The sequence below is a fragment of the Equus quagga genome, chromosome 6, assembly GCF_021613505.1.
Source record: "Equus quagga isolate Etosha38 chromosome 6, UCLA_HA_Equagga_1.0, whole genome shotgun sequence".
Taxonomy (NCBI): domain Eukaryota; kingdom Metazoa; phylum Chordata; class Mammalia; order Perissodactyla; family Equidae; genus Equus; species Equus quagga.
This window is the reverse complement of record NC_060272.1, coordinates 89540459-89555783: the sequence shown is the minus strand read 5'-3', so window position 1 is coordinate 89555783 and position 15325 is coordinate 89540459. Positions and strand designations below refer to the sequence as shown.

The following is a 15325-nucleotide window of genomic DNA, read 5'->3' as shown; positions in this document are numbered from 1 at the left end:
AGTAGTATATTTACCTGATACGACTGTCGAGAATTATTTAGCCAAACAATAAGATGCTTTACATCAGCTCAGAATCTATTGTTATTATAATTTTATTCTTAGACCACGTGTTTAAGTGCCAAATGGCCAAAAAACACAATGGTATAAATTTTAATAGAGTATGTTATAGATATGAAAAGCACCTTGGTGAATATTTTCTTAACTAAATTTTAAATAATTAGAATCTGATTATTAATATAATAATAATTATTGTTTACTGTGTGTCTTTCATAGTTCTGATGTTATACTTTACAAATGTTAATTATATAATCCTCACAACAACCTTGTAGGATAGATGATGGTATTGATATTTTATACGTGAAAAAAACTGGATTAGAGAAGTTAAGAAATTTATATTACAGAGCTTGTAATTTGGCAGAGCTAGCTTTCAGACTTAGGTATCTCTCTCTTAAACCTTTTGTTTTTTTCTCATTATACCATCTAATTACTTGTGATATTTGGATTTTGGCCATGTGGAAAGTCAAAGAATTTTAAGATGCTGAAGAGAGAAAAATTGAAAGGATGTGGTTATGCCTGTTTATGTATTATAGACAGAGAAACTATACTTAAATGTGCTGAATTATCATTTTTTTTTTCTTTTCAGGTAATACATGCATGATTTTTTTTTTATTTAAAAGAAATGAATATAACTAGTATTGCTTTAAGAGTTGAAACCTGGCTTTTAGCTACATGGCATGTTAAAGTACCTCTAAGGTGGCTGGAAGCTTGTATTAACTGGATCCAAGAAGAAAATGATAATGTTAATTTGAGTCAGGCACAAGTGAATAAACAAGTGTTTGAGCAATGGCTTCTTACGGATCTGAGAGATTTGGAGCATCCTCTTTTGCCTGATGGCATTTTAGAAGTTCCAAAAGGAGAACTGAATGGATTTTTTGCTCTGCAGATTAATTCATTGGTTGATGTAGGTCAACCTGCATATTCCCAGATACAAAAGTTAAGAGGCAAGAATACAACAAATGATCTAATTACAGCTGAAACACAAGTAACCCAAAAACCTTGGGAAGCAAAGCCTTCACGAATGTTGATGCTACAGCTAACTGATGGGGTTGTACAAATGCAGGGAATGGAATATCAGTCTATTCCAGCTCTTTATAGTGATCTTCCTCCAGGTACAAAAATTTTGATTCATGGGAACATTTCTTTCCGTCTTGGTGTTCTCTTATTGAAACCAGAAAATGTGAAGGTGTTAGGGGGAGAAGTAGATTCTCTTTTAGAGGAATATGCCCAAGAAAAACTACTTGCAAGATTAATTGGGGAACCTGATCCTGTAGCTTCAGCTATACCAAATAATTCTAACCAAAGCATCCCCAGAATTACAGATGTTCTAGATCCTGCTGTAGGACCTTCTGATGAAGAACTCCTGGCAAGTCTTGATGAAAGTGATGAGCTTGCAGCAAATAATGACACCTCCTTAGAAAGAATATGTTTCAGCACAGGTAGTTCCTCAAATACTGTTCCCATAAGACAATCAAGTTTTGAACCAGGACTTGTTATTTCTCCAAGACCAAAGGAGAAATCACCAAATCAATATATGCATTTCTCTGACGGGGAATTAGATGACTTTTCTTTGGAGGAGGCCTTGCTTTTGGAAGAAACTGTCCAGAAAGAACAAATGGAGATTAAAGAATTGCAGCCATTGACTTTGGACAGAACCATGGATGAAACTATAGAGAGACTTTCACATAAATCTAAAACTCTGGATAATTTTTCTTTGATTTGCAAAAATGGAAACAATAATTGGAATGAAAAAAATTCATCTGAACAAATGACCAATGAAGACAAGTCTTTTATTTGTCCATCTGCTAGAGACCAAAACAGTAGTGTTTTTTCAGTTCAACGTAATGTAGCCCTACCCCAAGATTTTACAAATAAAGATAAGAACTCAGAGATAGATGATAAAGTAAAGCAAACCATCAGCAATTCAGATGGACATTCCTTAAATAATAAAATATTAAATGGAGAGCTGGTCACTTATGTACCAAAAAGGAGTTCACAAATTTCTGATGAAAATAATCACCATTTACAGACTCATTCTTTAAGATCATCAGAGAATAGCACTAATCTTTCCATCACCATGGATTTGTATTCTCCACCTTTTATCTATTTGTCTGTTCTAATGGCCAGCAAACCAAAGGAAGTTACAACAGTGAAAGTCAAAGCATTTATTGTAACCTTAACTGGAAATCTCTCAGCTTCTGGTGGTATTTGGAGTATAACAGCAAAGATTTCTGATGGTACAGCATATCTAGATGTAGATTTTGTAGATGAAATACTTACTAGTCTGATAGGGTATTCAGTACCAGAAATGAAAAAGTTAAAAAAAGATCCTCTTCAGTACCAAAAGTTCCTGGAAGGTTTGCAGAAATGCCAGAGAGATCTAATAGATTTGTGCTGTCTAATGACTATTTCATTTAATCCCTCCTTGTCTAAAGCGATGGTACTGGCATTACAAGATGTTAATATGGAACACCTTGAGAACCTAAAGAAGCGATTGAATAAATAATTTACAAAATAGTATTAGAAAACAATAAAAGAGGAAATATTTAGACTTAAATTTATCCTTTTATTTGCGAAACTTTCTTTTGTAAACTTCTTTTCATAGCTTATTTCAGTTTGATTTAAAAGTGTTTAATCATATTTGTTTAGGTTTTTTAATAAATTAATTTTTTATGGTAACTTAGATGAAAGAATTTGGTGCCTCATTGTTACTGGGAAATTTGTTTTCCACTTGTCATTTCACATAAGGTGATTGCTAAAGTACTGTCTTGTTTACTGATGAGTCATATTGTTGAAAGTTAACGACTATAAATAGGTAGTTGTACTTTTAATATGTTGAGTACCCAAAAAGATTTGTTTATATTATTATACTTAGGAAAATGTAAATCCAGTGGATCAGAATATCAGGCTTTCAGATGCAGATTATTTTGTTAGTTTTTATTTTATTGGTTGTAAATATTTGTCTGGTATATTTAAGGCAAATATTACGTTAACTAGATACCATTTCAGAGATTACATTCAATGTAATTGAAACTTTATTTTCAAGGATAATTTATTTTAAATAGCATATTGAAAACTTCATTAATAAGATCCAATAAGTATTTAATTTTTTTGGATTAAATAAGGTATTTACCCATTTCTTTAGATGTTTTCCCCTTTTCTGAATTAGCTCTATAGGTAAGCCTTCCTTTAGTTTTATTGTAAGTGCTTATTTTATTTTTTAAGGGAGACTGTTACCACAGTTCTACTTTGCTGTCAAAAAGTCACATTTGAAAGGTAAAGTTATTTTTAATAATCTTTTGTCTCTAAAAAAATTTAACTTAGGAGCCTGCCCTGGTGGCCTAGTGGTTAAATTTGGCACACTCTGCTTTGGCGGCCCAATTTTGGTTCCCAGGTGTGACCTACACCACTTGTCTGTCAGTGGCCATGCTGGGGTGGTGGCTCACATACAAAAAGAGGAAGATTGGCAGTGGATGTTAGCTCAGAGTGAATCTTCCTCAGCCAAAAATAAAAAACATAAAAAATAAAACATTATACTGTCTTGAATTTTAAAACATTCAACAAATGCTTAAATAATAAAATGAAGACATTGTGTTTTGTTTTAGTTAATGTAATAGAAAAATACCTGGAAGTAAGATAAATACCTATATAAAAATATGATACAGGGGCCGGCCTCATTGCCTAGTGGTTAAGTTCATGTGCTCTGCTTCGGTGGCCCAGGGTTTTGCTGGCTCGGATCCTGGGCATGGACATGGCACCGCTCATCAGGCCATGTTGTGGCAGCAGCCCACTTGCCACAACTAGAAGGATGCATAACTAAAATATACAACTATGTACTGAGGGGATTTGGGGAGAAAAAGCAAAAAAAAAAAAAGACATGTAGTAGAAAAATATTTTAAAAATCTTTTGCCATCGTTGGTTGAAGGATGATAGAGTTCAAGGCACGACGCAGATATTGCTGACAAATGCTCTAATAGTAAAATCTATATACTTGCATAGCTGTTTTATTACAAGAGATCTAAATGAGACAGCATTATCTTTCTTCTAAATATTCTCTTCCTATACTCTATCTCTGTAAGTAGTGCTTGAAAGGTGAGATGAGACCTTATTTTCTCTTCATATTCGGTCACTAACGACTGGGTATAGTACTTTGCCTTATCAGTCCATCCTTCTAAATTAGTGCTTTGATTCTGGCTCTGGTCTTCTCTGGCCTGGATTATTCCAGTAGGTTTACTAATTAGTCTGTTCCTTATTTTGCCCTCAAGTCTTTTCCCAGAATTCTACCTGAATGATCTTTCTAGAATAAATTTCTTGTTTTCTCTTGGTTAAGTTTTCATATCATCTTTCTCCTACCCCCTACATACGGAGTGAAGTCCAAGCTCTTCATCTAGTCTGTCAGTCCTTTTGTGATCTGGCTGTTGCCTTCCTTTTCAGCCTCATCTTTTCCCATTATTCTCCACCTACCTAATCTGCCTCTAAGTTTTAGTCATACCAAATTATTTGTGGTTCCCCAAACATGTAAGAGAATACACCTCATGCTTTCATATTTAAGCTCGTAGTGATCCACCTGCCTCCTAAATTCATTCATATTTCCAACTTAGCTTAAGTTTAAGGTGCCCATTGAAGTGTTCCATGAATTCCATCGCCCACTTTCATGCCCTCTTGTACATTATACAAACTAATATGTATGTTTTGTTGTATTTATTTGCTTCTCTAATTCTTACTCTACTGCTACATTTTGGGCAGAATAATTCTTTGTTGTAGGGAGCTGTCCTGTGCATTGTAGGACGTTGAGCAGCATCCTTGGCCCCTACCCATTAGATGCCAGTAGCATCCTTCCAGTTGTGACAACCAAAAATCTTTCCAGACATAGCAAAATAGTCCCTGTGGGACAAAACTGCCCTTGGATGAGAACCATTGCTCTAATGGAATAGAAGCTGCTTGAGGTTATGGCTGAGTGATTTACCTTTAATTCCAGTAAGTGTTTATTGATATTATAAATGAATCATCAAATCTGATCATCTTTATTTCCTTACTTCATATCCTTTAGTGATTTCTTATAATCTGTTACAATAGCATGATACTTAAAGCCCTGAAACCTCTGCATACATAGCACCTCAGAGAGCTATCCTCTACAGTGAAGGGGTAGATTAGAAAAATCTGCCTGATAGCAAAGGGAGTCTACATGAAAACTTGGCTGACTTGGCCTAGATTCTAGTTGGCGGCGGGGGGGACGTTTTCCCTGAGAATTTGTAGCCATAGGTCTGCTGTTATGTGGGGCTAAGTGGTCACTTAAGTTACCTGCATGATAATCTCCAATTGATATTTTAACATAAAAATGATCCTAAAAGTGGAGCTAGCCCGGTGGCACAGCAGTTAAGTGCACATGTTCCACTTCGGCAGCCTGGGGTTCATCGGTTCAGATCCTGGGTGCAGACATGGCACCACATGGCAAGCCATGCTGTGGTAGGCGTCCCACATATAAAGTAGGGGAAGATGGGCACGGATGCTTAGCTCAGGGCCAGTCTTCCTCAGCAAAAAAAGGAGGATTGGCAGAGTTAGCTCAGGGCTAATCTTCCTCAGGAAAAAAAAAAAATGATCCTAAGGGTACCTGGCAGAAGCAAATGGGAAGGAAAAATGGGTATAATGAGATGAGCTTTCTCTTCCTCTTAGGAATGAATCTACTTTCAGAGAGTACATGTTCTTTGCTCCTCCATTCTGTAAATCTTTCCTGTATTGCCTTCTGCTCTGGTCCAGCATGCTTATGACTGGGTGGGTAAGTGTCCACACTTCTGGAGTTAGCAGGCACTACATGAAACGCTCAAGACATGCATAGATGTAAAATTACCTATGTAAGATGCTCAAGAGAAAAAACAAAAGGGTTGAAAATTTCAGTAGGGAATTAGGAATTTCAAAAACTAAAAATAAAGAATAACTAAAATTAAGAATTCAGTGAATGAGTTTAACACCAGATGAAAAACAGCTGAAGAAATAATTAAGTTTGGCCAGAAGAAAAAGTGCAGAAAGATGTATAGAGACAAAAGGATGGAAAAGAACCTGAAAACCATGTAACAGAGAAGGGCTAACATTAATGTGACTGTAGTTTTAGAGAAGAAATAGAGAATATTTGGCGTTAATGCTTAAGAAATTTCTAAAATTTATGAAAATCATCAAGCTACAGGTTTCAGAGGTCCCACAAACCTCAAGCAAAATATATTAAGAGAAAATCATACTTATGCAAATATTACCAATACCACTGAAAACTTAAAAAATCTAGAGCAGTGAAAGAAAGAAGGCATATTTCAAAGGACCAAAAATGTGGCAATCAACTACTTAATAAAAACAGTGGGAATGAGAAAACAGAATGGCATTTTCAAAGTGATGGAAGAAAATAACTGCCAACCTAGAATCCTATACAAAGCAAAATGTCCTAAATAAGGTGCAATAGGTAAAATTAAGAAAACCTTCAGGGGCTGGCTCCGTGGCCGAGTGGTTAAGTTCACGTGCTCCGCTGTGGCAGCCCAGGGTTCGGATCCTGGGCGCGAACATGCCACCGCTGGTCAGACCACACTGAGGCGGCATCCCACATCCCACAACTAGAAGGACCTGAAACTAAGATATACAACTGTGTACGGGGGGGGGGGGGGGGAGGTTTGGGAAGGTAAAGCAGAAAAAGAAGAAAGAAGATTTGCAACAGTTGTTAGCTCAGGTGCAAATCTTTTTTATTTTTTTAGAGATTTTATTTTTTTCCTTTTTCTCCCCAAAGCCCCCCAGTACATAGTTGTATTTTCTTCGTTGTGGGTCCTTCTAGTTGTGGCATGTGGGATGCTGCCTCAGCGTGGTTTGATGAGCAGTGCCATGTCGGCGCCCAGGATTCAAACCAACGAAACACTGGGCTGCCTGCAGCAGAGCGCGTGGGACTTAACCACTCAGCCACGGGGCCAGCCCCCAGGTGCAAATCTTTTTTTTTAAAAAAAGAAAATCTTCACACACAAAATGAGAATTTTTTTTCCCTAACAAACCACAAAAATTATGTTGTCTGAGCAGAAGGAGAATTATACCAGATGGGAGCTTGGAGGTGCAAGAACAAATGAACAACGAAAAGGATAAATATGTGGGTTAAATGAATGGTGATTTTAAAACAAAAATAATGTCTTGACGATTTAAGAAAACAGGACTAAAGTACGTGAAAACAATAGCATTTAAGTTGGGAGGGAGATAAATGGAAAAGTATTTTAAGATCCTTTATGTCTGAGGAAATGTTAAGCTGTAGTTTTTATTTTAGACTTGAATATTCAGAGTTGCATGTTGTAATATTTAGAGTAACTACTACTAAAAGACTTGTAAAAGTATATTACTATATGCTTATGGAATAAAATAGAATAAAAAAAAAAACAGTACTTGACCCAAAATAAAGCAAGAAAGAGAAAACAAAAAAAGTGGCATACAGGAAAAACAGTGCGTCAGTAAGTTTAAAGCCAAATGGATAGGAAATTGCATTAAATGTAAATAGGCGAAATCCTCCAATAAAAGACAAACATTGTCAGATAACAATCCAATTATAAATGAGAGAGACATAAAATGCAAGGATACAGAAGGGTGAAAAGTGAAAGATGTAAAAAGATATACGGACACTAACCAAAAGAAAGCTGCTGTGGCTATGTTAATATCAAACTGAATTTCAAACAAAAGACTAGTAGTAAAGAGAGACAATGATAATAATCAAAGGACTAATTTCACTAGGAAGGTTTAGCAATTCTAAATTTATTGAATTCAATATGTCCTTCTAAATTTATCAGAACTACAAGGAGAAATAGAGAAATCCACAATCATAGAGGAAGATTACATACTTAGTAATAAAAAAAAAGTTGGTAGGGATGTAGAAAATACAGTTGACCTAATTGCCATGTATATAGGCTACTGTACTCAACAAATGCGTAATACACGTTTTTTCATGTGCATGTGGCACATTTACAAAAATTGATCATGCTGTACTAGAAAGCATGTCTAAACAAGATTCAAAGAATTGTAAGCATACAGAGTGTATTCTCTAACCATAATTAAAATAAGCTAGAAAAAAAAAAGGTTAGAAAATTTCATGTGTTTAGAAACTACAAAACAGACTCCAAAGTAACCTTGGGTTAAGGAAGAAACCACAATGAAAATTGGAAAGTATTTTATAATAAAAATAAAGCATCAAAATTCATGAGATGTAAATAAAACTGTACTTAGAGGAGACTTTACATCTTTCATTTAATAGAAAAGAAAGGCTAAAAGTCCATGAGTGGAGCATTTATCTCACAGTTATAAAAATGGCAAATTAAGCACAAAGAAGGAGGAAGAAAAAATAAAGGGCTTAATTTATTGGAATAGAAAGCTAACATAATAGGATTTACAAAGCTAAAAGTTGCTTCTTTGAGAAGACTAAAACTCCTAGCAAGACAAATAAAGAAGTGAGAAGGCACAAATAAATGCCAGAAATGAAATGGAGAAATCACTCACTGTTTCTACATGCATTAACAACCTTTTAAGAGGACATTATGAATAATTTCATGCTGATGCATTTAAAAATTTAGTTGAAATGATCAAATACCTGAGAAACTACAGATATAAGAGAAAAGAAAATCTGAGTAGTTCCATATTAAAGTAGTTGAATTTGTTTTTGACAAGGGGAAATAATAGTCTTTTCAATAAATAGTATTGGGACAACTGCATAGCCACATACAAAAGAATGAAGTTGAACCCGTACCTCACACTATACAAAGATTCACTCAAAATAGATCAAATACCCAAATGTAAGAGCTATAAGTAAACCTCTAGAAGAAAACATAATTGTAAATATTTGTGACCTTGATTAAGGCAGTGGTTTCTTAGATAGGACACATAAAGTCCAAGCAACCAAAGAAAAAATAGATAAATTGCGCTTCAAAATTTTAAAAACTTGTGCTTCAAAAGATGCTGTCAAGATCAAGAAAGTGCAAGGACAACCCTCAGAATGGGAGACTGTCTTTGCAAATCATATATCTGTAAAGAGACTAATATCTAGAATATATAAAGAATTCTGCAACTCAATAATAAAAAGACAAATAACCTAGTTTAAAAATGGGCAAAGTATTTGAATAGATGTTTCTCCAAAAAAGATATACTAATGGCCAATAAATACATGAAATAGTGCTCAACATCATTAGTCATTAGGAAAATGCAAATTAAAACCACAATGAGATACTACTTCATACCCACTAGGATAGCTATAATTGAAAAGACAATGATAGTTACTGGCAAGAATATGGAGAAATATGTTGTTAATGGGACTATAAAATGGTACAGCCACTTTGGAAAACAGTCTGGCAGTTCTTCAAAAAGTTAAACAGAGTTACCATATGACTTAACTATTCCATTCTTAGCCAAGAGAATTGAAAGCATATGCTCACACAAAAACTTGTACATGAATGCTCATAGCAGCATTATTCATAACAGCCAAAAAATAGAAACAACCCAAATGTCCATCAACTAATGAGTGGATAAACAAAATATGGTAATATATACAATGGAATATTACCCATAAAAAGGAATGAAGTGCTGATACATGCAACAACGTGGATGAACCTTGAAAAACATTGTTCTAAGTGAAAGAAGCAACACAAATGACCACATGATTTATCATCCCACTTATATGAGATATCCATTATAGTTAAATCTATAGAGACAGAAAGTAATTAGTAGTTTCCAGGGGCAGGAGGGAGGCTGTTCAGTGAGTGACTGGTGATGGATATGGGGTTTCTTTTGGGGATGATTTAAATGTTCTGGAATTTGATAGTATGATGGTTGCACTATATGGGTATACTAAGAACCACTCAATTTTACACTTTAAAAGGGTGAATTTTATGGTATGTGAAATAAAAAGTGAATCTGTTATTTAAAACCTTCTCACAAATTCTAGGCCTAGATGGCATCCCCACTGAATTCTTCCAAATTTTGAGGATAACACCACTCTACATAAGTTCTTCCAGAGACTAGACAATGAGAGGACATTTCCCAACATTTTTTACTAGGCTGACATAACTTTGAACATGCATAGAAGATTAAAAGAAAGAATATACACACCAATCCTCTCATGAATATAATTTCAAAATATAAATTAATCCTAAATACTATATTAACAAATTAAATCTAAAAGATATAAAAGGGAGAATACATCATAACAAAATGGGGTTTATTTCCAGAATGCAAGGATAGTTCAACCAATCAATGTAATTCACCACATTAAGAGATGAAAACTATAAGGCCATTCCAATAGATACAGAATAAGCACTTGATAAAATTTATATATTCATAATAAAACTCACGAAACTAGTAATAAGATGGAACTTTCTTATTCTAATAAAGAGAATCTACATAAAACGTACAGCAAATATCATACATGAGATGGGGAATAAGATGAAAATGTCTGCTATTATGACTTCTATTCAACAATGTTATGAAGGTTCTAGCCATAGTAATAAGGCAAAGAAAAAAAACGTGTCAGAGAGGAAGAAATAAACCTCCTTATTTGCCAATGACATAGTTGTGTATGTAGAAAATTCAAAATCTATTAACTATTAGAAGTAGTAAGTGTACTTGGCAAGGTTGCTGTATATAGGACAATATAAAAAACAGTTGTGTTTCTATATAGCAGCAACAAATAAAAAACTACTACTTAGAATAGCATGAAAAAATAAGATATTTTGGAATTATAAGTATAATGAAAGATGTACAAAATTTGTACACTAAAAACTACAAAACGCTGAAACACACAAAAGGAGATCTAAGTAAATTTGGTTCATAGATTGGAATACTCAGTATTTTAAAGATGTCACTTCTCCCCAAACTGATCTATGAATTCAATGCAATATCAATCAAATTCTCAACATGACATTTTGGTGTAAATCAAGCTGATTCTAAAATTCATATGGATTCTAAAATTTATAAGTATCTATACAAACTTATGCCATATCACCCCCAAATAGTTTAGCAAGTATTTCCTATAAAGAGTTCTTATGTGCACAATTAGAATAGCACCATCAAAATCAGGAAATATAATTATTATGTTCCTACCATCTAACTCAGACTTCACTCCAGTTTTGCCAGATGTTTCAATCATGTCTTTTATAGCAAAAGAGTCCTTCCCTAGTCCAGCCTTAGATGAGACATAAGCCCTGGCCAGTACTTGATTGCAGCCTTGTGACCCTAAGTATAGGACTCAGCTAATCTGTGCCTGATTCCTCACCCACAGAAATTGTGGAATAATAGATGTGTATTGTTTTAAGCCACTAAATTTGTGTTAATTTGTTACACAACAATAGAAAATTAACACTCTCCCCTTGCCAATTGATTTCAGTTAGGTTATAACCGCCTGTTTTGATCCCTCTGGCCCCAGGGTGTTAGCAGCTTCCTGCTATTACTCATCTGTGGATTGCCTTACAATTCCTTCTTAGGCTTTTCAGCATTTTCAACTCCTTTGTAACTAGTTCTCCGTATTAAATTCCTTCTGTTGAACTAACTGCTGTGAGCTGTTTTCTTGACTAGCTCTGACTAATACATGTGGTTAAGAATAGCTATTAAAATTTTTGAAGGGAGGAGGGGAGTGAAGAATAGCTATTATCTATATACCTATGCTAGTGGTTTGATAATAGATGATATTCTCTCAGTATTACCTCCAGAACATATCTCCAATAAATTTACTTCTCTCCATCAACATTAGAACCATTTTAACCCAAAGCCACCATTATCTCTTGATCAAGGATGCTCAGGTAATAAGTTTTCTAACAAATTTTATGTTCCTCTTCTTGTCCCTTGCCAGTCTGTTCTTCATCAGTGAATGTGATGGTACCAAGTAGCATGGAGGTAGTAGGAGAGATAGACACAGAATTTTAAATATTCTATGTTACATATGCTTCATTCAGAGTTGTTGGTATAGACCTGTCCTTTGATAATAGATTATCTTCAATAATAGATTATTGACTTTGGTCCTGAGCAATACATTTCAATTAGCTAATAAATATGAAGTATAATATCAGTTTATTGCCAAGATGAATTGCAGCTCAGAGAAGAAATTGAAGTAGAATACAGACTAAACTGTATCCAAATGAGGTAAAAGAATTAGGATAACCTGTGATTCTATTCCCTGGTGTTGACTACCTTAAGTTATTTTCAATTAGCTCTTTCTAGGGCTTATTTTGTTACGTATTTGTTGTGGATATGAATCTTATTTTGTAAACTCAGATATACAACATATACAACAAGTCTTATGTTTATTATTTTCTTTGAAAAGACAATTTTAAAAAAGGGTAAAATCAGGCTCTGATACAGATCTAAAATTGAACACGTAGATTTTATTTAACTTAAGCAATGAAGGAACCAGGCAAATATAACTAGTTCAAAGGAAAAGGATAAAAAGCACAAATTTATATGGATTAAAAGAATGTCGACATTAATGTACAAATGAAGCCAAAACTGGTCTTTCCACAGTGGGGATAGGAACTCAACTGAACCTCTCTCAGCTAAGACAGAACTTGCATGTCTATAGGCAATTGTTTTGCATTGCTATCAGTTGTCTACAATTTACAAAACTATAATCCCTTAGGATCAGAATCAGATAACCAGGAGGAGAGTTCTCTACACAAGACATAGTTTTCTGTTGCAGCACTCATTTCCCCCTACATCATTAATTTGACTTTAAGCCTCCATCCTTCTTAGGCTGGTAGAAAACTCAACTACAGATAATAGTTGGGTTCCCATTTCTCAAATTCACATGAAGTTTCCAGAGGGCTTTGGAAAGAGCTGAACATTTGGTGAGGCCCCACTAGTCTCTGGTCCAGTTTACTGCTGATATCTTTATGGTGTAAGCCCAAATGATTCCTTGTCTGCCATACAGGATACATCCAAGTTTGCCAAGGATAGAAGTTCCAGCAATAGCTTAGTGAATATAAATGGTGCAGAAAGATGAAGGATAGTGTAATGGTTTTTTGTTCTCACAGAATTTGCAAACACTTGCTTCTTTTCAGTTTCCTCATAGGTTGGCCATAAGGCTGTTTGGCTCCCTCTACTCTGGTTTCTTTTGGTTCTTGAGCCCCACTGTCAAGTCCAACTTTCCTAGGTACACCAATCAGCCATTCCTCTTTGAGTCCTGTCACCTACTAGGGCACTGGCAGGGAGAGGGACATGGGTCTCATTATTCAGGTCCCATACCCCACTATCTGCTTTCCAGTCTTGGGAAATTCTCCTTCCCTTTCCAAATTTATCATTTTTCTCCTCTCTACCTCCCTCTACTCTAATTCCTGTGACTCCAGGTACACTCTTAACAAAAACTAGGAAGGGAAGTTGAGGTGGAGGAAGACTTTCCTGGCTACTGAAAAGAGATTTTCACATCTTGAGGTATATAGGGTAACTATTCTGGTTCAAAACTGATTTGGCTTGAACTAAAGAAGCCTGACTTATGGCCTGTCAAACATACATTGTACACCTGCCCTAACTGTTAAAGAACACACTCTCTTAAGACAAGAATGCATACTTCCCCTCCTACACCAGTGTCAGTAACGCCCCTATTAAAAGAAATGCCCAAGTAACTTTTCCTTGCTGTCCTGTTGGCTTGTAGCTTTTGAGATGCCCCTTGATTATAGAATTCTAGTAGACACACAATGCATTAGTCCCTTTCCCAGCATCAGGGTCATGTTGACCCACTAATTTGTAACTGAATACCTCTTTGAAACTTTGATGAATATGTATCCTGGGTTCTTTTTCTAGAAAGGGATAAGACTGTACTGAAAACCATGGTTCTCTGGAACGCTTTCTTCCTTCGTGGAAACTGCCTTCCCAAGTTATAGTCCTCACCCTGGCTCAAGTAAAACTCACCTTATCTCTCTTATCTATAGAGTGGTTATCGGCTATTTTGTGTCAACACTACTCATGGGATCTAAAAAAGGAAAAATCCAGAGAACAAAGCAAAATGCTTATTTTCTGTTGTTCTACAACATAAAAAACCTATTAATGTCTCATTAAATTATCCTGCAACCTTATTTCCTCACTCATTCACTCACTTAAATATTTAATATTTGTTGAGCATTTCCTGTACTAGCAGCTGGGTATAACAAATTCTTCATCTCAGGGACATTCCAGTATAGTCAGGGAGATAGTCAAAGCAGTAATCAAAGTGACAGTACAATATTTTAAACAAAGAATAAGATAATATAATTATAAGGAAATGTAGCTCTTTAAGACTTTTAAAAAATATAATTAAGGGCATGCCAAAGTCAGTTTATGGTACAGAATCTCTGCTCTCTGGGCAGATTATAGGTAAAGCAAACCCAGTACTCAAGACAATTTGTCATTTTAAGAGAACCAAATTCTAGTCTTGTATTAATATAATTTTGGACAAAACCCTTCCCTGTTGTAGGTATGAATCTTACTCCACAAACTTGAATGTGTGAGAAATGTCATGTTTCTTTGTTTTCTTGAAATCAAATTAAATTAGACTCCAAGCGCAGCAAAGCCAGCTTCATGGGTGTGCGACCTCTGTCATCTAACAGGGCCACTTTCCTAGTAGGGCTTCAGTGCTCTGCTGTTGCTGTCTTGAAATTCTTGATAATTTTATCTTTGGGCATGTGTTTTGTAAGTGAAGTCCAATGGGACTGTAGAGCATGCACCTGAGCAGAGGAGATAAACACAATCTGTGTATCTGACACTTTTCCTTGCTGCTCGGTTGGCATGTAGATTTTGAGATGCCCCTTGATTACAGAATTCTAGTGGACACACAATGCATTAGAATTCAGCACATGTCAAAGGAGTACAAAGTGAGAGTGTTAGGTCTACCACTGGATAAAGGCTGGGCTGGGGTGGCTGACAGTTGTAGAGATCATGCTTTTTTTTTTTTTAACTAAAACTTCCTTTGCAGACAGAAGGCAATGGCATGTTAAGAAACACAAACTACCAAGGAACCCTATCATATCCTTTCTTACCTGTGTTACTTCCCTGTTCTAGCCAACTACCTACCCTGAAAATGATGACATAGAAGGAGAGGGAAAGATAGTGCAACCCATAGTTCTTTTTTCCTTCAGTTCCTTCTTGCTCATCAGTAAGCTAAAGGTAAGTATTGGTAGAATGTGTGTATATTAAGAAATGAAATAACAGTTGACTTAGTTTTGCACAGTGTTTCCACTGTTCTGGTAAGAACAAAATACATATACATGTATGAGCTATAAAATCAGAATTATGTAATTTTGATGATTCCAAA

The 15325-nt window shown here is 35.3% G+C and overlaps 1 protein-coding gene across 5 annotated transcripts in view; it reads left to right on the top strand.

Annotated features, from left to right (window-relative positions):
- RMI1 (RecQ mediated genome instability 1) overlaps positions 1-15325 on the top strand; it is a 66601-nt gene that overhangs the window by 15901 nt on the left and 35375 nt on the right. For 3 of the 5 annotated variants that reach the window (XR_006889026.1, XR_006889025.1, XR_006889027.1), the window contains exon 4: positions 3283-3333. Coding sequence is in view for 2 of the 5 variants with exons in the window: in XM_046663974.1 (XP_046519930.1) it covers positions 680-2563 (1884 nt within the window). In the remaining 3 variants the exon portion in view is untranslated. Of the gene's footprint in view, positions 1-643; positions 3242-3282; positions 3334-15325 lie in introns of those variants that run through there. The other 2 variants (XM_046663974.1, XM_046663972.1) reach the window with 1 other exon arrangement.